We start from the raw sequence: 18,970 nt of genomic DNA on the forward strand, positions 1-18,970 counted from the left end.
CGTTCTCGAGTTTTAGCGAGACTAACGAACAGCAATTCATTTATATACCTAGTCAGGTCATAAGTATTGTCACACAGTAAAAACTTTTCTTTTAGAATGCTGGCCACAAAAAAGTTTATTGAATTCGAATTTCGAATTGTTCATGAAAATAAAAATGTATACTTTTAGAATTTTACTAATTTTTAAATATGGAGTGGACGCTTAAAGAAGACCGTGTTGCAGTTATTGCGTTGCATCGTTGCGGTTACGCGCCAATTCAAATTTTTAACATATTGAAAAATTTGAATATAACCAAAAGATTCGTTTATCATACCATCAAACGATACAATGAAGACTCTAGTGTAGATGACAGGTCAAGAAGTGGTCGCCCTCGGTCTGTTAGGACTCCAGCAGTGATAAAAGCTGTGAAGGCGCGAATTCAAAGAAATCCCAAACGTAAGCAGAAACTGTTGGCCCTTCAGATGGGGTTAAGCAGAACCACGGTGAAAATGGTGTTAAATGAAGACTTAGGGCTTCGGGCATATCGAAGAAAAACAGGACATCGTTTGAATGCTCGTCTAATGGACCTGAGACTGAAGAGATGGCGCGCTTTGTTGAAGCGGCACGCGGGAAAAAAATATCGGGAAATTCTTTTTTCGGATGAAAAAATTTTTACCGTAGAAGAGAGCTACAACAAACAAAATGATAAGGTGTACGCACACAGTAGCGAAGAAGCGAGCAACCGTATTCCGCGTGTCCAACGAGGTCATTTTCCATCCTCGCTCATGGTATGGTTGGGAGTTTCTTATTGGGGCTTAACAGAGGTACATTTTTGTGAGAAAGGTGTAAAAAAGAATGCAGTTGTGTATCAAAATACAGTCCTGACGAACCTTGTGGAACCTGTTTCTCATACCATGTTCAATAACAGGCACTGGGTATTCCAACAAGATTCGGCGCCAGCTCATAGAGCGAAGAGCACACAAGACTGGCTGGCGGCGCGTGAAATCGACTTCATCCGGCACGAAGACTGGCCCTCCTCCAGTCCAGATTTGAATCCGTTAGATTACAAGATATGGCAACACTTGGAGGAAAAGGCGTGCTCAAAGCCTCATCCCAATTTGGAGTCACTCAAGACATCCTTGATTAAGCCGGCAGCCGCCGATATTGACATGGACCTCGTTCGTGCTGCGATAGACGACTGGCCGCGCAGATTGAAGGCCTGTATTCAAAATCACGGAGGTCATTTTGAATAAACTTTAGTGTCATAAGAATCTATGTTTTGTTAAGTTCATTTTGGTATATGAATGGTTACATAATGAATAAACTTGTTTCAATTATTTTACATTAAACATGTGACAGAATTTATGACCTGACTAGGTATATACCTAGTCAGGTCATAAGTATTGTCACACAGTAAAAACTTTTCTTTTAGAATGCTGGCCACAAAAAAGTTTATTGAATTCGAATTTCGAATTGTTCATGAAAATAAAAATAGTATACTTTTAGAATTTTACTCATTTTTAAATATGGAGTGGACGCTTAAAGAAGACCGTGTTGCAGTTATTGCGTTGCAACGGTGCTTTTAGGTACTTCAAGCACCGGTCACCGTTCTCGTCGAACCCGTCGCTTGTGACGAAGGGCTCGACGAGTAAATTAACTCTCAGACACAGCCCACTGAGGTTCTCGCCGGATCTTCTCAGTGGGTCGCGTTTCCGATCCGGTGGTAGATTCTGCGGAGCACGGCTCTTGCTAGGGTTCGTGTTAGCAACATCGTCAGGTTGAGCCCCGTGAGCTCACCTACTAAAGTTAGGGTTACGCTGACATAGCCTCTCAAGGCTATCAGCTTAGGTAGGAAAAAAAATAAAAAATGCGTTGCATCGTTGCGGTTACGCGCCAATTCAAATTTTTAACATACTGAAAATTTTGAATAAAACCAAAAGATTCGTTTATCGTACCATCAAACGATACAATGAAGACTCTAGTGTAGATGACAGGTCAAGAAGTGGTCGCCCTCGGTCTGTTAGGACTCCAGCAGTGATAAAAGCTATGAAGGCGCGAATTCAAAGAAATCCCAAACGTAAGCAGAAACTGTTGGCCCTTCAGATGGGGTTAAGCAGAACCACGGTGAAAATGGTGTTAAATGAAGACTTAGGGCTTCGGGCATATCGAAGAAAAACAGGACATCGTTTGAATGCTCGTCTAATGGACTTGAGACTGAAGAGATGCCGCGCTTTGTTGAAGCGGTACGTGGGAAAAAAATATCGGGAAATTCTTTTTTCGGATGAAAAAATTTTTACCGTAGAAGAGAGCTACAACAAACAAAATGATAAGGTGTACGCACACAGTAGTGAAGAAGCGAGCAACCGTATTCCGCGTGTCCAACGAGGTTATTTTCCATCCTCGCTCATGGTATGGTTGGGAGTTTCTTATTGGGGCTTAACAGAGGTACATTTTTGTGAGAAAGGTGTAAAAAAGAATGCAGTTGTGTATCAAAATACAGTCCTGACGAACCTTGTGGAACCTGTTTCTCATACCATGTTCAATAACAGGCACTGGGTATTCCAACAAGATTCGGCGCCAGCTCATAGAGCGAAGAGCACACAAGACTGGCTGGCGGCGCGTGAAATCGACTTCATCCGGCACGAAGACTGGCCCTCCTCCAGTCCAGATTTGAATCCGTTAGATTACAAGATATGGCAACACTTGGAGGAAAAGGCGTGCTCAAAGCCTCATCCCAATTTGGAGTCACTCAAGACATCCTTGATTAAGCCGGCAGCCGCCGATATTGACATGGACCTCGTTCGTGCTGCGATAGACGACTGGCCGCGCAGATTGAAGGCCTGTATTCAAAATCACGGAGGTCATTTTGAATAAACTTTAGTGTCATAAGAATCTATGTTTTGTCTTAACAAAACATAGATTAAAATAAACTTATTTATTTTGGTATATGAATGGTTACATAATGAATAAACTTGTTTCAATTATTTTACATTAAACATGTGACAGAATTTATGACCTGACTAGGTATATATAGATCTTTTTATAACTTGATTCAAAATTCACATTTTGCTTCAATTACTATTCCAGTTCATAATCTCGATAGTTAATGAGGTAGAACACATACAAGATCAGTTCCTAGCCGTTCAACCATATGGAAACAGATCCCATCGTTAAATCGAAGTTCGGAAGTCGTGACGTCAAGAGGTTTCAACCCACGTACGAGCATAATAATGAAGTAACGTAGCGTAGGCTCGTTTTGATTTATGGCATTGGTGGGTTAATGAGCTTACAGCCTACGTGGTGTGGAATGCTCACCGGATCCCTTGGACAACACGTCGTGCAGTGCGATAACAACACAGAATCGTGCAGTGTTAATTGAAGACATGAGTGGATGAAGGGGCTAAGTATCAGTTTTAAGATTTTTGAGTTTTTACATTGAATAAAGGTGTTATGTGCCTATAAGCCGTATTAGACCTCAAAACTTCGGGTTTAAAGGCTATTTTTAGAAATTGCATGTGATTAAGGAGTTATGTAAGAAGAAAACGTATAAGTAACAAAAGTGTGTTGCTTGTTTTCCAAAATAAAAAAATTGTATCATATCTCCTTCATCCGCTCATGTCTTCAATTGTATATAAATAGTTGTCCCATCTTCCTAATCTTCTTCTTCTGTCTTTTGAGTCGGTCTCTTCATTGCTGAAGGTCGGGTCTAGTTTGAAATATTGACCACTCGATGCACTATACGATATACTAGGTATACTTCTGTATCTGCACTAAATCTTTCTAATGGAAACATAAAAAAAGAATCCGAGTACCTATCCGTGCCAGTAAATCTAATTTATCATCATTATCAAATATTTCATTGTTTTCCTACAAAGAAATACCTATAACAATTTAATTACATCTAACATCTAATCAGACTACACAAAAACTGACTCGAAGTAAAAGCTTTCGAAAGTATACGAAGCTCATTAAGTCAGCTACATTATAGTTCAGCGGGTTGGCGGTGTTGCCCGCACAAGAGGATCCTTTCAGAGCAAGGACCTTCTTACGTCATAGGCGTCGGAAGCTTCTCCCCCGACAACGGGCATAATACTGACGCGTGTTGGCGCGCTTACCATGAGAGCTAGCGGGCATTAACATTATTCCATATTTGTCTGAGATATGTTTTTGTAAAATGTATGTCTTAACAAATAATGCTTACATCAGACATGCAAATAGACGCAGTTAACGTAGAAGTCTCTTGTAATAATGTATTTACTATTTTTCAAAATATTGTTAGTATACTAATAATAACTTTTGTTTTTGTTGAATAAGTGAAATGTTATCCATAAGATGGGTGGCGGCAATACCTAATAACAATGAAGCCGAGCGCTCGTCTGCATATTAGAAGCAATAAAAAACATGCGTAATGTTGTCGGATTAGTAAAATTAAATAAGCCTTCAAAGTTAAATAGACTCTTACTATTCTGCTTTATTTAACGCCTTGACTTGCTCGTTAGTCAAGTGACTGTCCTGCTTCGATTCCCGGTCGAAATTAGTATTTTTGTCTTATTTCTTTATACTTTGCGTAATTACAGGACCTCTTGTGAGTCCGCACGGGTAGGTACCACCACCCTGCCTATTTCTGCCGTGAAGCAGTAATGCGTTTCGGTTTGAAGGGCGGGGCAGCCGTTGTAACTATACTTGAGACCTTAGAACTTATATCTCAAGTTGGGTGGCGCATTTACGTCGTAGATGTCTATGGGCTCCAGTAACCACTTAAGACCAGGTGGGCTGTGAGCTCTTCCACGCATATAAGCAATAAAAATTTATTTTTATTTTTATTGGGTATACAGTAAATGGTTACGTGTTTGTTTATTTTAATTATTAAGTTTGATTAAATTATGTCTTCAATAATAGTTCTTTTTTCAAATTCAAAATTCAAAATCATCTATTTCAACTTAGATGTCAGTATGACACACTTGTTGAATGTCAAAATACAAATAACAATGTTAACTCTACCACCCGTTCCAAAAAAAGCCACAGTCCTGAGAAGAACCGGCGAAACAAACTCAGCGGACTTTTTTTTTTTTGTTTTTTCTCAAATATTTTCTTTTTTTTAAATAAATAGAAATATTCACAATAAAAGAAAAAACAAGTCTAAAAAAATAATAATAATAATGAAAAATGAAAAGGCCAGGAGCGAGCGCCTTTTCTCTACCTATTCGATGGTAGCCTAAGAGGCTAGCCCAGCTACGCCCGGACGGGTAGGTGAGCTCACGGACTCAACCTGAGAAAATTTGCTAACACTAGCCCTAGCCACCGCAGTGCTTCGCAGAATCTATGACCGAATCGGAATTGCGACCCACTGAGAAGATCCGGCGAGAAACTCAGTGAGCTTAACTCGATGCAAAAAGTTCCGAAGAAGATTTCATTATGTAGTTTGTTTACTGTCACAAATACATATATAGATATCTAAACAACATATTCATAATTTTATTTGCCGTATTGCTTATTGTCACAAATATTATTTATAGGTATCCCATATTAAAATAATACTTTTATTTGCCGTATCGAAGTTTTTGTTAATTAAAGAATTTTCGTCTCTACTTATTCTGTACTAGCGGCCCGCCCCGGCTTCGCTTGGGAAGTAACGTACGCGATGTAAAGAATTTTAGGTAATTTTTTTACACATTGGGTTACATTATTGGAGTTTCAGTAAGGATACCTAATTTTTTTTTTAAATGTAATTAATATAGCCTATGTCAACTGGGGATAGCGTAGCTTTCCAACAGTGAAAGAAATTTTTAAATCGGTTCAGTAATTTCGAAGCCTTATTCAATACAAACAAACAATTCTTTCTTTATAATATTATATAGTAAAGTAATATTAGTATAGACGAATAAGTTTAATGATTCATCTCTAAATTTTTGTATTTGAACCATACAGTATGTGGCGCGCGAGGTCCCCGGACTGTCGAGCTTTTCAAAGAACACAGAAGACTTAGGCATCCTTTGTCTGCCGGGAAACGGTTGGTATGTACCTACACCCGCCCGTACATGAGATTATTATGTCACTTAAAACATTTTCTCACAAAAGCATATTTCGCTCACCTGTCGTCCTGCAAATGCTTCAGCTCGCTTATCTCCAACTCCCGCCGCAAGTTGGAAACCTCGCAGAGGAGCAGGTCGCGTTCGGCCGACACCTTCTCGAGTTCAACCCTCAAGCGGACCACCTCGTTTGTGAGATCCATTGTCGCCATCTTGACGACTATCGATAATCACTATTGGCACTACACATCACTAATCACTCGCGAACAAAAAAACAACTGACCAATCGCGTTCGCTCATTTCAAAAAACGAACATAAACACATTGAAACTTTTATGGTTGGAATTAATTATATCGATCACTGAGATTTTCAAGGCGCCGTCATTAAATCCAGGCTACATTGTCGCCATCTGAAACAACAAATCATTCTGTTAAAGGTCGGATGGTAATGTGAAACCGTCTTGTCGATATAAAAAGTCGAAATATTCAGTTCATACATTGGAGAACATATGAAGTTATTTGACGAATCCAACAACATTCGTATTTTGAATAACAAAAGACGGTCTAGTTGCGCCCTGTTTTCGGGACAAACATTGAATTTATTATTAGTACATGTTTGTTTTCTGGCTGAATAACGATTGATAAAAGAACATTCGTAATAATCTAGTCATGCTTTGACCTCGCCGGCTATTCTCTTTGTCTCTTTGTTGGCAGCTCATCTGTGAGCTCCGTAAATACAAAACGAAATATAAGTTACAAAAAACTTATATGAAGTGTATGTCCCAATGTTATAATATTAAACATGACCTATGAACTAATAATGTTCTTGTATCACACGTATTTATTTGTGCTACAAACCTAATTTTTTTTAGTTTTTTCTTTTAACGAAGAGCGTTATAAATATGGAAAATAATATAATAATAATAAAAACTTCGAGACTAAGTTAAAAAAGCGTTTGTAATTAAATTTGATTAATATAAATTTCATTTTTTTTTAAATGCAGTCTTAACAACGTCCCTATAACGATGTATTTCCATAACCAAGAAAATAGGTAATTTAATTTCAAAGGATACTCGAGAATTAATTAAAAATGACAGAGCCGGTGGGAACTGCGGCACTTGCGAAGTAATTACGAGCCGATCGATTTTTTGTTCCTCTTAACAATTATCTTTATAATTGAAAGAAAATTGTAACTCTATAACCACCCTTTTATTTGAAATGTAGTTTTTCGTTTCAGTTTACTTTAAAACAAAACTTTTTTTTCAAATATTTTCTTTACAGGAGCACCTTCAAATCATAAGGCTTCGAATAAGATTCTTTATGGCCTTTGTAAGAAGTCGAGCTTACGGCCCACCTAACTGGATTAACTTCTACTGGTGGTGGGACCTCTTGTGAGTCTGCACGGGTAGGTACCACCACCTTGCCTATTTCTGCCATGAAGCAGTATTGCGTTTTGGTTTGAAGGGCGGGGCAGCCGTTGCAACTATACTTGAGACCTTAGAACTTATATCTCAGGGGGGATGGCGCATTTATGTCGTAGATATCTATGGGCTCCAGTAACCACTTAACACCAAGTGGGCTGTGAGCTCGTCCGCCCATCTGAGCAATAAAAAAAAAGGTAGTATGGATGAATTCTGTTCAGTTCGGTATTTTCAGTCTTATAAGATCCACAAATAAATATGGGTATTAGACACGTTACGTACATCTCAAGTTGCAATGAATATGAAATCATTAAAGAGAGGCCAGTAGTTGTACGTGAAAATTTTCGCCATCAACACACAATTACATGGCGTTTAAAAGACGACATTATGCTAAATTGGCGACACCGTGATAAACGGGCGGAACGGCGCAAGTTGTAGACTTATTGTAATTAAAGAAAAGAATTAGAAATCAAATGTATTGTTGGATATTTATGTGGCAGTCCGGAAAAGGGGCTCTTACATGTCACATTTTTTTATTGCTTAGATAGGTGGCGAGCTCACAGCCCACCTGATGTTAAGTGGTCACTGGAGCCCATGGACATCTGCAACGTAAATGCGCCACCCACCTTGAGATATAAGTTTTAAGGTCTCAAGTATGGTTACAACGGCTGCCCCACCCTTCAAACCGAAACGCATTACTGCTTCACGGCAGAAATAGGCGGGGTGGAGGTACCTACCCGTGCGGACTCACAACAGGTCCTAACACGAGTAATTACGCAAATTGTAATTTTGCGGGTTTGATTTTTATTACACGATGTTATTCCTTCACCGTGGAGGTCAATCGTGAACATTTGTTAAGTACGAATTTCATTAGAAAAATTGGTACCCGCCTGCGGGATTCGAACACCGTTGCATCGCTAGATATGAATGCACCGGACATCTTATCCTTTAGGCCACGACGACTTCAAAAGTTCGTAAGTTCTGTCCGTTTGATTCTATGTAAATTGATAAAGTACGTTCTATTTTACTGTTCGATTGGATCCTTGAGTTTAACTTTAACTTTAGATCATAGGATCTGTGTGTGAATAAATCTGATTGCTTAATGTCTTTTAAAAACCAGTATCATCCATATTATATCTTGTGACTTCTATAATTAACGAGAACGCTACTTTTTACTATGTAGAGTTACGATATTGAGGTTTTAGATATATGTTTTAGGCTACTTATATATTTTAGTTATAGCATCTCTGTCGATATTACGAATTAGCGAAATATCACGCATCAATTGGAATTAGTTCGTATTTGCCTTCCCACGTCCGCACCTATCAGACTTTTCATCTAAAAAATAGCTGAAGTCAAAAATCGTATGCCTCGTACCACATAACAAAAACATTATAATTCCGCATATTATTGGCTTAAACAGGCATAGATAGAGTATCGTGCAATTAAAATTGAGATATTGCCCCATTTAGAAAAACTTAAGAACATTTTAAGCGAACGATATGCACTTCAAAAACGTATATTAAATTTAAATGGCAGTATTATAAAAAAAAAAGAATTTTTAGTATTTTTACAGTTGGTTTGTGATATTTTCTGATGAAAAAAAAAGTGGTGATCATTAGGAGGTAATTGTAATTTGAGCAGACAATTAAATAAATAAATGCCTCAATTGGCCAACTTATTTTATGTATAAAATCTAATGAACATTTCTAAAACCATTGGGGTTTATTTAAAACTCAAGCTCACTACCGCCATCTGTTATTGGATAAACGTAAAACTACTCAATGTTTGTAAACATTAACACGCGGGCGCACAGGTGATCGATATACTATTTTTAAAATCGACAACAGATGTCGCTATTATTATGGTTCATTTTACTGTGTGTATTCTTAGCTTGACGATGTACAGATAACAGACTGTTTTGGAGTTCATTAACTTTTAATTCAGCTATACAGGGCACGTGGCACGAAAATGCCAACATCACTGCAAGCCATATATAAAAACAAATAAAGAAACATACCTGAATTCTCTAATTTTGAATTAAAAAGCGAACCACTAAAATATATTTTTAAAATGAAATTGTAATAAGTGTTGTGCTTGGATAAACCTTCGGTAACGGAATGGGGCGCTTATCAATAAGCGATCAACAGAATGGAGTTATCTAAAACATTAATTAAACAGATAGCTTACAACGTTTCGAAATGCACAGGAGTATTTTTTTATTTTATTGCTTAGATCGGTGGACGAGCTCACAGCCCACCTGATGTTAAGTGGTTACTGGAGCCCATAGACATCTACAACGTAAATGCGCCACCCACCTTGAGATATAAGTTCTAAGATCTCAAGTATCACAACGGCTGCCCCACCCTTCAAACCGAAACGCATTACTGCTTCACGGCAGAAATAGGCAGGGTGGTGGTACCCACCCGCGCGGACTCACAAGAGGTCCTACCACCAGTAATTACGCAAATTATAATTTTGCGGGTTTCATTTTTATTACACGATGTTATTCCTTCACCGTGGAAATCAATCGTAAACATTTGTTGAGTACATATTCGTATACGCATCATACAATTTAATTCATTTTTTCAGATACAATTAATCTTTAAGACTTCAAAACCTTATTATTGTTAAACTCGTATTTTTGTTTTTAATGTGATTCTTAATAGAGTTCAATAATAAGAATACTTGAAATTTTATAGTTCAAATATCTGAGTATTACAATAGGTTTGACCTGGACTGTCCATGCCAGAGGCGATTTGGACATCACGTCTATGACGTAGGATATTCAATCCGTTGATGTACGATGTTTCAAAATGAATCTATACTAATATTATAAAGAGGAAAGATTTGTTTGTTTGTTTGTTTCGAATAGGCTCCGAAACTACTGGACCGATTTGAAAAATTCTTTTTCCATTAGAAGCCGACATTGTCCCTGATGAACATAGGCTACTTTTTTTTTTTTTTTGATTTCATGTGTGTTTTAATGTTTCCGAAGCGAAGCGAGGGCGGGTCGCTAGTAGTTTATAAAATCAGCCCCATAGACACAGCCCACTGAGTTTCTTGCCGGATCTTCTCAGTGGGTCGTGTTTCTGATCCGATGATAGATTCTGTGAAGCACTGCTCTTGCTATGGCCAGTATTAGCAACAATTCCGGTTTGAGCCCATGAGCTCACCTACACGCTAGGGTAATGAAATAGCCTCTTAAATCTATCAGCAAAGGTAAAAAAAAATCAAGGCATTACTTTCCACGAATAAAGATTAGCTCCATATATTGACTGATACAACGTCAAAGTTCGGCAAGCATTTCATCTGATGCTTAAGCTGTAAGCCGTGCAAATATGAAAGCGTAGTTAGTATCAGAGAAAATGGAATTCTGAAATAACAACCCATAGATACAGCAACAACGATAAAAGAAGAGACGGCACATCAATTTCAAAAATCAATATACTCAAAGACACCTACATAAAAAAATCAGAGATTTATATTTTGATGTCCCCATAAAGGAAGTGACAATAATATATGTACCACATACGCCTACGTATTTGTCAAATGGAGCGCTGCAAAGAATCATTTATTCCTAAAATCTGGATACGAATAGGTCGGAGCTAAAAAGAACTCTTTCTAATGAAGGATGATGGTAAAGTAGAAACGGTAAGGGGCCCTATTACCAGCTCAAGAAACATTTAAAACAAATTTAACGTTTTTATGTTAAAATTGTTTCTCTATATACAAAACAGGCGGTAGTCGGCACGCAATAGAAATATCGACAAATAACGCCTTAGTCGTCCGCGACCATGAAATTTGCGAAGTATTCCAAGCGTCGGAAAAATAAAATAAAATAAAAATTAAAACATAAATACGATTGCGAAGATCAAATATTGTGTCATTGTTCCTTAACAAGACAAAAAATCATTTCGTTATGAAAATCTACGAAAAGCTTATCACAATAAAACACGACATCCGTGATGACATTGTATTTCAAAGACTCGGAAATAGGTCAGCACTTAGCTTTCAAAATCAAAGGCACACAGAAGTGTATGGAATTGTCAAACCACACTGCAATCTACCTGAACCCAATCTAAATTGTTCATCTGCGAACAGTCAGACTTTCAGGTGTTTTTATTCTTTTACGGTAATAAGTACATACTGCTCGAACTAAAAAAAAACACTTAGATATTCAGTCGAATAAACAATTAAAGTTTTTTTTTATCCTAATCCGGATGTTAGGCTAATAGTATTTATTATTGTATTCGGTCTGTGATACGTTCGGAAATTTTCAAGTTAAACTTTACTTTGGTGAAAAATACGTTGGATGATTCCGTTACATAGATAGACACACAGATCAAGCCAAAAAACTTGTTATAAATTAACTGTGTAATAAAAAAAATTCCTCATGATAATGATAGCATTATAACTAAATGTTTGAACGATCTCAAACTAGATGTTTAAGCATTTAAACATGAAACGCGAGAGTACCTATGACTTCATTTCGCAAAATACGAGACTGTGTTCATTTTCTTATCTCTATGGGTTCCAGTGACCATCCAACGCCAGGTGAGCCGTGAATTCGATCACTCATCAAGTTATGCAAAAAACAATTAATAAAAAAAAACACTTAGTAACTGAAGGTGATCTATTTAAATATTAGCACGTTTTCAACGAATCAAACATCGACTTTGTTTCTCTCATTAATATTGTAGAGCCAATCGTCTAACTCAAATACTAATTGCTACGAGAACTCAATTAACTTTCTGTAACGCTTTTGAGAGCTCCTACGCTGTCAGAAATTCTCACTTGACTTTTCAGCGAATCTATTCGTCTCTGCTACAATTAACCTTAGTAAATCTCTTAGAATTCCTTTTTTTAATTAAATTCGGATATCGATTCTGAATCATCTCTATTTTACAAAAGTCATACCAAGTTTATAGATCAGTGTGCTTAGTGCGAGTTTTTTAACTAGCGGCAAACGTAGGGGAGTTGTTCCAATGTTAATTTTCCATTATATTTTTTGGTACATTTTTTCCTTATTAGGAAAGGCAAAGGTATCTAAGCCCATACAGCCTTGTCTATTCTATATAACTTCTGAAATAAATTGTTAATTTTCCAATAAAATTCCTATGTTAATTTTAGTTATCTTTTACGCGATCGAGAAGTTAAAAAACTCGTATTAAGCACACGGTAGACATATTTTTGTCAGTCCGTTTCTGAAGGACGTGAACGCACCAAAGTTGATAATGCACACGAGATAGTACTCAAAATTTCATCGCGTTTCGTACAGTTGCACCCATTAAAGAATTTTATGGTTAAGCAGAAGAGTTCAACAAAAGTTGTTATGCAGAAGAGAGAAGAGACTCCATACAAATTTGATTTAACTTTTACGCGATCGAGAAGTAGGTGGTAGGACCACTTGTGAGTCCGCGCGGATAACTACCACCGCCCTGCTTATTTCTGCCGTGAAGCAGTAATGCGTTTCGGTTTGAAGGGTGGGACAGCCGTTGTAACTATACTGAGACTTTAGAACTTGTATCTCAAGGTGGGTGGCGCGTCTACGTTGTAGATGTCTATGGGCTCCAGTAACCACTTAAAATCAGGTGGGCTGTGAGCTCATCCACCCATATATGCAATAAAAAATAAATAAATAAAAAAGATGTGTGGTGTCATGGGACACCGGACAGGAACGAATTTCCATAATATAAAAATATTAATTTTAAGTTATATTCGAGGTATAAAGAAAATAATTATTCGGGTATACATTTTTTATTGATAACAATAAAAAAACTACATTATCAACTTCATTTTATTCACAATGATTTATCAAAAATAAATATAAATAATATACAAAGAAACAGCTATTTATGTGAATAATAATAATGACCGTCAGCATGTAGACTATACATTAGACACTATAGCCATAAATAATACTAAGACTATACATAAATAATAAAAATCTTCTGCTGTTCGTTCCAACAAGGATTGCTGCCTGATTTTTTTAATTGCAAACAAAATCTTTGTACGCCGACCAAATGATTTCAATGCTGTTTTTTTGTGGCTCACCAAATTTTATAATTGCTAAACATTTCATTACTTCTCTATTATTATTGTGTGACATTCATATTATAATATAATACAGATGTTAGATGCGTTAGTAACTGTTTCACTCATTCCATAATTTCAACAGTCTACGTTGTTCCCATAAAAATTGATAGATGGCAGTAGTATCCCTAAAAATAAAAAGTGTCGTGACAACTTTTCGTAAGAATTTTTTCCGTCTAGCCCCCTTTCACAACGCGCGATAAGGAACTTCGTTCCAAAAAGAAGCTAAAGAGCTCGCATTAAGCACACTGACGTCATCGGTCTTTGGCAACGCTTAAAACAAATCCCTCATAGACAATTAGCACGCTTTTGATTGTAACATGACGCACGCGATATACTAAAGAGGACCTCGACTCGTGAACCGATGTTGATGATCCAAGGTCGTACACGTGCTGCATTAGTTCCGCAATGGATTATTCAATATTATTATTCATGTATTTCCGATGAAATTTTATAGTCAGCAGGAAGGCACAATACAGCGTTCCTGTTGGTTTTAATTTTTAATTCGATGATAGTTCTTAATGCACAAGGTAAAACCAATTTTTTTTTGAAGATTCTCTGATATAATTTTCTTGTTCTTCTTAAAGTTTCTACTTCTAGACTATAGACTTCAGGTGTTGATTATTAATAGTTCTTGTTATATAAACAGCCGCAAATATACTTACGCAATACTTTTAAGCAAAACTTAAATCATGAATATCCGGCATCCGATATAGCGATATACGAGTATACTATGTCCCACTTTTCTAACTAGAGATATACATGATGGTGGTACTTACAAGTATGGACCCCCAATACGCCCTACCACCAGCAAAGGCCGGTTACCGATGCCCATTCCTTACGTTCCATTTACGACAACTACAACTAAAGATCCGTGGTGCTCTTCTAGAGCGAGACACCACACAGTCAATTCCTTGTTTATTAAAAATTCGATCATGATTAGTTTAAAGAATTACAAATACAACTCCATTACAAAATCTATAACAGTACGTTTAATAAAATAATCGATCAGTTCCATTAATCGAAATACTGTATATACAGTTATATTACACTATTATGATTCTATTGTCAAATACTATATTCTTCTTACTTCTTCTTCTTACTTATACTTCTATAATTTTTTTTTATTGCTTAGATGGTTGGACGAGCTCACAGCCCACCTGGTGTTAAGTGGTTAATGGAGCCCATAGACATCTACAACGTAAATGCGCCACCCACCTTGAGATATAAGTTCTAAGGTCAAAAGTATAGTTACACACACGAAATCACAGATTTCGCCAAGACTACACTTTAGACAAATATTAATAAAGACAAAAAATATTTAATCTATTCTGAATTAGACCACAGACTGTAATAAGCAATAAGAAATATTTGACAGTAAACAAATAGTATGCATTCGTGTGTGTGTCAAATACATGGTAGTGTGTGTAATGTTTTTTATTTATTGATTCAATGTATTTTTATGCATAATTTAACAAATATAATATTCTGCACTACTTCTCTATATTCTCAAGAAATGTGGGAATTTTCATAATTCGCGCAATTTTCATAAAAAGGGGTACATACAGTTTTTGCTTCACGTATTAATATATAGATACATAATACAATAACGATACAAGTTAGGATATGTTGAGTGTGTGACGTGTTGGACCCGGCGGCGACGGGACACTTTTACTCGCATTCCGTATAAGAAGTCACGGTTTCTCGCACGCATGTGGCATACCGGAGAGATTAACAGTTTTCCGTATAATATATTGCATATATATTTTTGAAGTGAAACTTCTTTAGACGCGTTAAGAATAAAATTTAACTCATTTGTTTGTTTTGTGCGACAGATTTGTTACGGCTAGAGAGAAAAGATACAATTTAGAAAGAGCGAGAGTGAGAAAATAGACAGAGCGTCTCGCGAACCATTCGACTGTTGAGAGTGGGAAAAGACAAAGCTATCAAGTCGATGCTCTTATACACATTCTCTATTACAAGTGAAATTTGATTTAATGATCATAAATGAAGGCACACCGCAAAAGAAGTTTCACTTCTTTCACGTTCACCAAGTTGTAAGCGCATCTTTTTTTTTTTGTTGTAGCATGTGATAAAATGATACATTTCCTGAAAGTTGAAGGTTTGTGTTGTTCCCTCTGGCCCAAGTATCGATTAATTAAAGAGATGCTATTGTCTTGTAAGATATGAAAATTTTCCATTCCAAATCGGTTACATTAAGATGTAAATTTTAAATCGTCTACATTCGTGATGATATCCCAGACAGGTGCCTGTTTATCTTGATTTGCGGCCGACGCCAACGACAGTCGGCCCGTTTTGACGAAGCGGAAAGATTTATTGGATGTTTTCATTGAACAATTTATTTTCGTATATATTTTGAGGAACAGTACTAATATGCGATTTCAGTATAATTTATTGTGGTGTTAACTTTACGATTTTGTTGTATCAGGGCTGGATTTAGCATTAATTATTATCTAAATATACATTCTTTATTTCTACATAATACCTTTATTGTCGAAGTGTTTTTTTATTTACCTTGTAGGCACCTCTTGTGAGTATGCACGAGTAGGTACCACCTCTCCACCTATTTCTGCCGTAAAGAAGTAATGCGTTTCGGTTTGAAGGGTGGGGCAGCCGTTGTAACTATTTTGAGACCTTAGAACTCATATCTTAAGGTGGATGGCGCATTTACGTTGCAGATGTCTATGGGCTCCAATAACCACTTAACACCAGGTGGGCTGTGAGCTCGTCCCATCATCTAAGTAATAAAAAAAGTGAAACGAGCATACGGCCACCTCATTGACGACAGCAATGCCAGGAGCAGAGCCAAGCCGCTGCCTAACATTAAGTAAGTACTGCCCTCAAGCTTCGTTTGAAGTAGGACAAGTCATAGCGCTTACGAAACATCGTAGAGGAAAGCTCATTCCATGTCTATTTGGAGCTTAGAAAAAATTGCATAATTTATAAAATAGAACGTCATTGAGTTAACTTTTTAACAGAAAAGCACGAATGAAAGTGTTCGGGTGGGTGTCACCAATGAGGATAAAAGACAGTCCGATTTCTTAATTGTAACTTCGATCACGTTCCAAAGTATTGATTAATCGACGCGCTTAAGTGGTCATGCCGGAGAATCGTTTTCATGTAGCTACTTTTCTGTCTACATCCACATGAGTCACGACCATTGTTTTCATTTGTGGCTTTATTTTGAGCACGTGGATATAATGCGATATTAAATCATAATTCGATTCCTATTTGTTTTTATTGTTATTTCTATATTCGGGTTAAGTACGCTAAGCAGAATTTTGTACCGAATTCTCTGACCCCAGCATTGATGATAAGCGAAAGCGATGACTGAAGATCGAGTCATATATGTGCCTAATCATCTCATGGCGTTGAGACTATAGTAGTCTTGGAGGATCATATCTCTAACGGAGTTTGGTGATTTGCTGATATACACACATTCAAACATCTGATATTTATGTCAAAATGCGAGCTTGACATTCACATATGTGTAAAAAATCCCTATTTTTTTGTATTGCTGAGATCGGTGGACGAGCTCACGGCCCACCTGGTGTAATGGTTACTGGAGCCTATAGACATCTACAACGTAAATGCCGCCGCCCACCTTTAGATATGAGTTCTAAGGTCTCAGTATAGTAACAACGGCTGCCCCACTCTTCAAACCGAAACGCTTAAAGCTTCACGGCAGAAATAGGCAGGGTGGTAGTACCTACCCATGCGGACTCACAAGACGTCCTACCACCAGTAGGGGCAGCCGTTGTACCATAAATCTGAGATTTAAAACTAACATCTCAGGTACGAAGGGGCATTACGTTGATGACTTAGACAATAAAAAATAAATACTTAAATTACAAAAAGTAGCATTTACCAAATAGTATTTTTCTTTTATCCGAAATAGCCCAGCACACATATTTACATTTTCCTAATTCACCTACCGTATATACCCACCCTGTCATATTTCAGTACCCGTATTTCCTTTGTAACGTCACTGTTTGCGGACGAACGCTCCGAGAACAGATTGACTGTTATTCGTTCCTGCATTACTTCAATCTGTCATATCGAATGTGCTCTACTGTGTAACTATATTGATTGCTGTTTTGGAAAGCCTTGGCTTTGAGCGACAGTGATCATCAATGACCTACCTATTCTGCCGTGAAGCAGTAATGCGTTTCAGCTTGAAAGGCGGGGTAGCCGTTGTAGCGGGGTGGCGCATGTACGTTGTAAATGTCTACGGGCTCCAGTAACCACTTAACATCAGGTGGGCTGTCAGCTCGTCCACTCATCTAATCAATAAAAAAAAAAAGATCACCGTTTGATTTTTTTCCTTTCTAGGCAAAGGAGTAACTTGACAGTGAATGGTAGCATAGCCCATGGATATCAGACAAGCCACTTTTTTTTTTTGTTTTTTTTTTTTTTTGTTACTGTCTGAGCAATGATCCTTAATTACTTTCTTGCGTCTTCTAATCTAAAATCTCTGCAATTCGAATACACTGGTACTCTCTACGACTTACTCCAAAATGCAAATGAAGACTCGTAATTGTGGAATACATCAGGTTTGAGGCCCGTGGGCTCACCTACTAGTTAAGGATACGCTGAAATTGTCTCTCAAGACCATCAGCTTAGGTAGGAAAAATAAAGTGAAATATTGAAAACAATCACTTGTAAATTTAAATTGATCTTTCATAATAACCAGGAACAAGTCACACACGCATAGCGCCAAACGAGGTTTTTTTATTTTTATTGCTGAGATGGGTGGAACGAGCTCACAGCCCACCTGGTGTTAAGTGGTTACTGGAGCCCATATACATATACAACGTTAATGCGCCACCCTGCACCTGTTAATGTTAATGCACCTTGAGATATAAGTTCTAAGGTCTCAGTATAGTTACAACGGCTGCCCCACCCTTCCTACCGAAACGCATTATTGCTTCACGGCAGAAATATGCAGGGCGGTGATTCCTATCCTTGCGGACTCACAAGAGGTCTTACTACCAGTAATTATACACAAATTATAATTTTGAGGGTTTGATTTTTATTACACGGCTAGCTGACCCGGCAGACTTTGTAGTGCCTCAATCGATAAATAAAACACCTAAACTTTTGTATAAAACAAACTTAAAACCAACAAAAGGAATCCGTCCGACGGGGGACACATCAAGGGAAAAACAAAATTGTTATTTTTATTTAATTCCGAGCATTTTCATATTTATCTACCTTTTAAACCTTCTCTGGACTTCCACAAATAATTAGCCAAATCGGTTCAGCCGTTCTCGAGTTTTAGCGAGACTAACGAACAGCAATTCATTTTTATATATAGAGATTTCATGTACTATGGGAACTAGATATTGATATGCACACGTAAATACGATTTTAAATATGTATTATACATGTATGGATTTTAAGCACATAGACAATGAACAGACGA

The 18,970-nt window shown here is 37.3% G+C and overlaps 1 protein-coding gene across 4 annotated transcripts in view; it reads right to left on the minus strand.

The window, feature by feature from the left end:
- siz (Brefeldin-resistant Arf-GEF family protein schizo) overlaps positions 1-18,970 on the minus strand; it is a 223,471-nt gene that overhangs the window by 109,240 nt on the left and 95,261 nt on the right. For all 4 annotated transcript variants that reach the window (XM_089739481.1, XM_089739480.1, XM_089739472.1 and 1 more), the window contains exon 3: positions 6,072-6,417. In XM_089739481.1, the coding sequence (XP_089595607.1) occupies positions 6,072-6,220 (149 nt within the window). In that variant the 5' untranslated portion in view covers positions 6,221-6,417. The remainder of the gene's footprint in view (positions 1-6,071; positions 6,418-18,970) is intronic.

Source organism: Bombyx mandarina, chromosome A1, assembly GCF_030267445.1.
Source record: "Bombyx mandarina strain Sakado chromosome A1, ASM3026744v2".
Classification (NCBI taxonomy): Eukaryota; Metazoa; Arthropoda; class Insecta; order Lepidoptera; family Bombycidae; genus Bombyx; species Bombyx mandarina.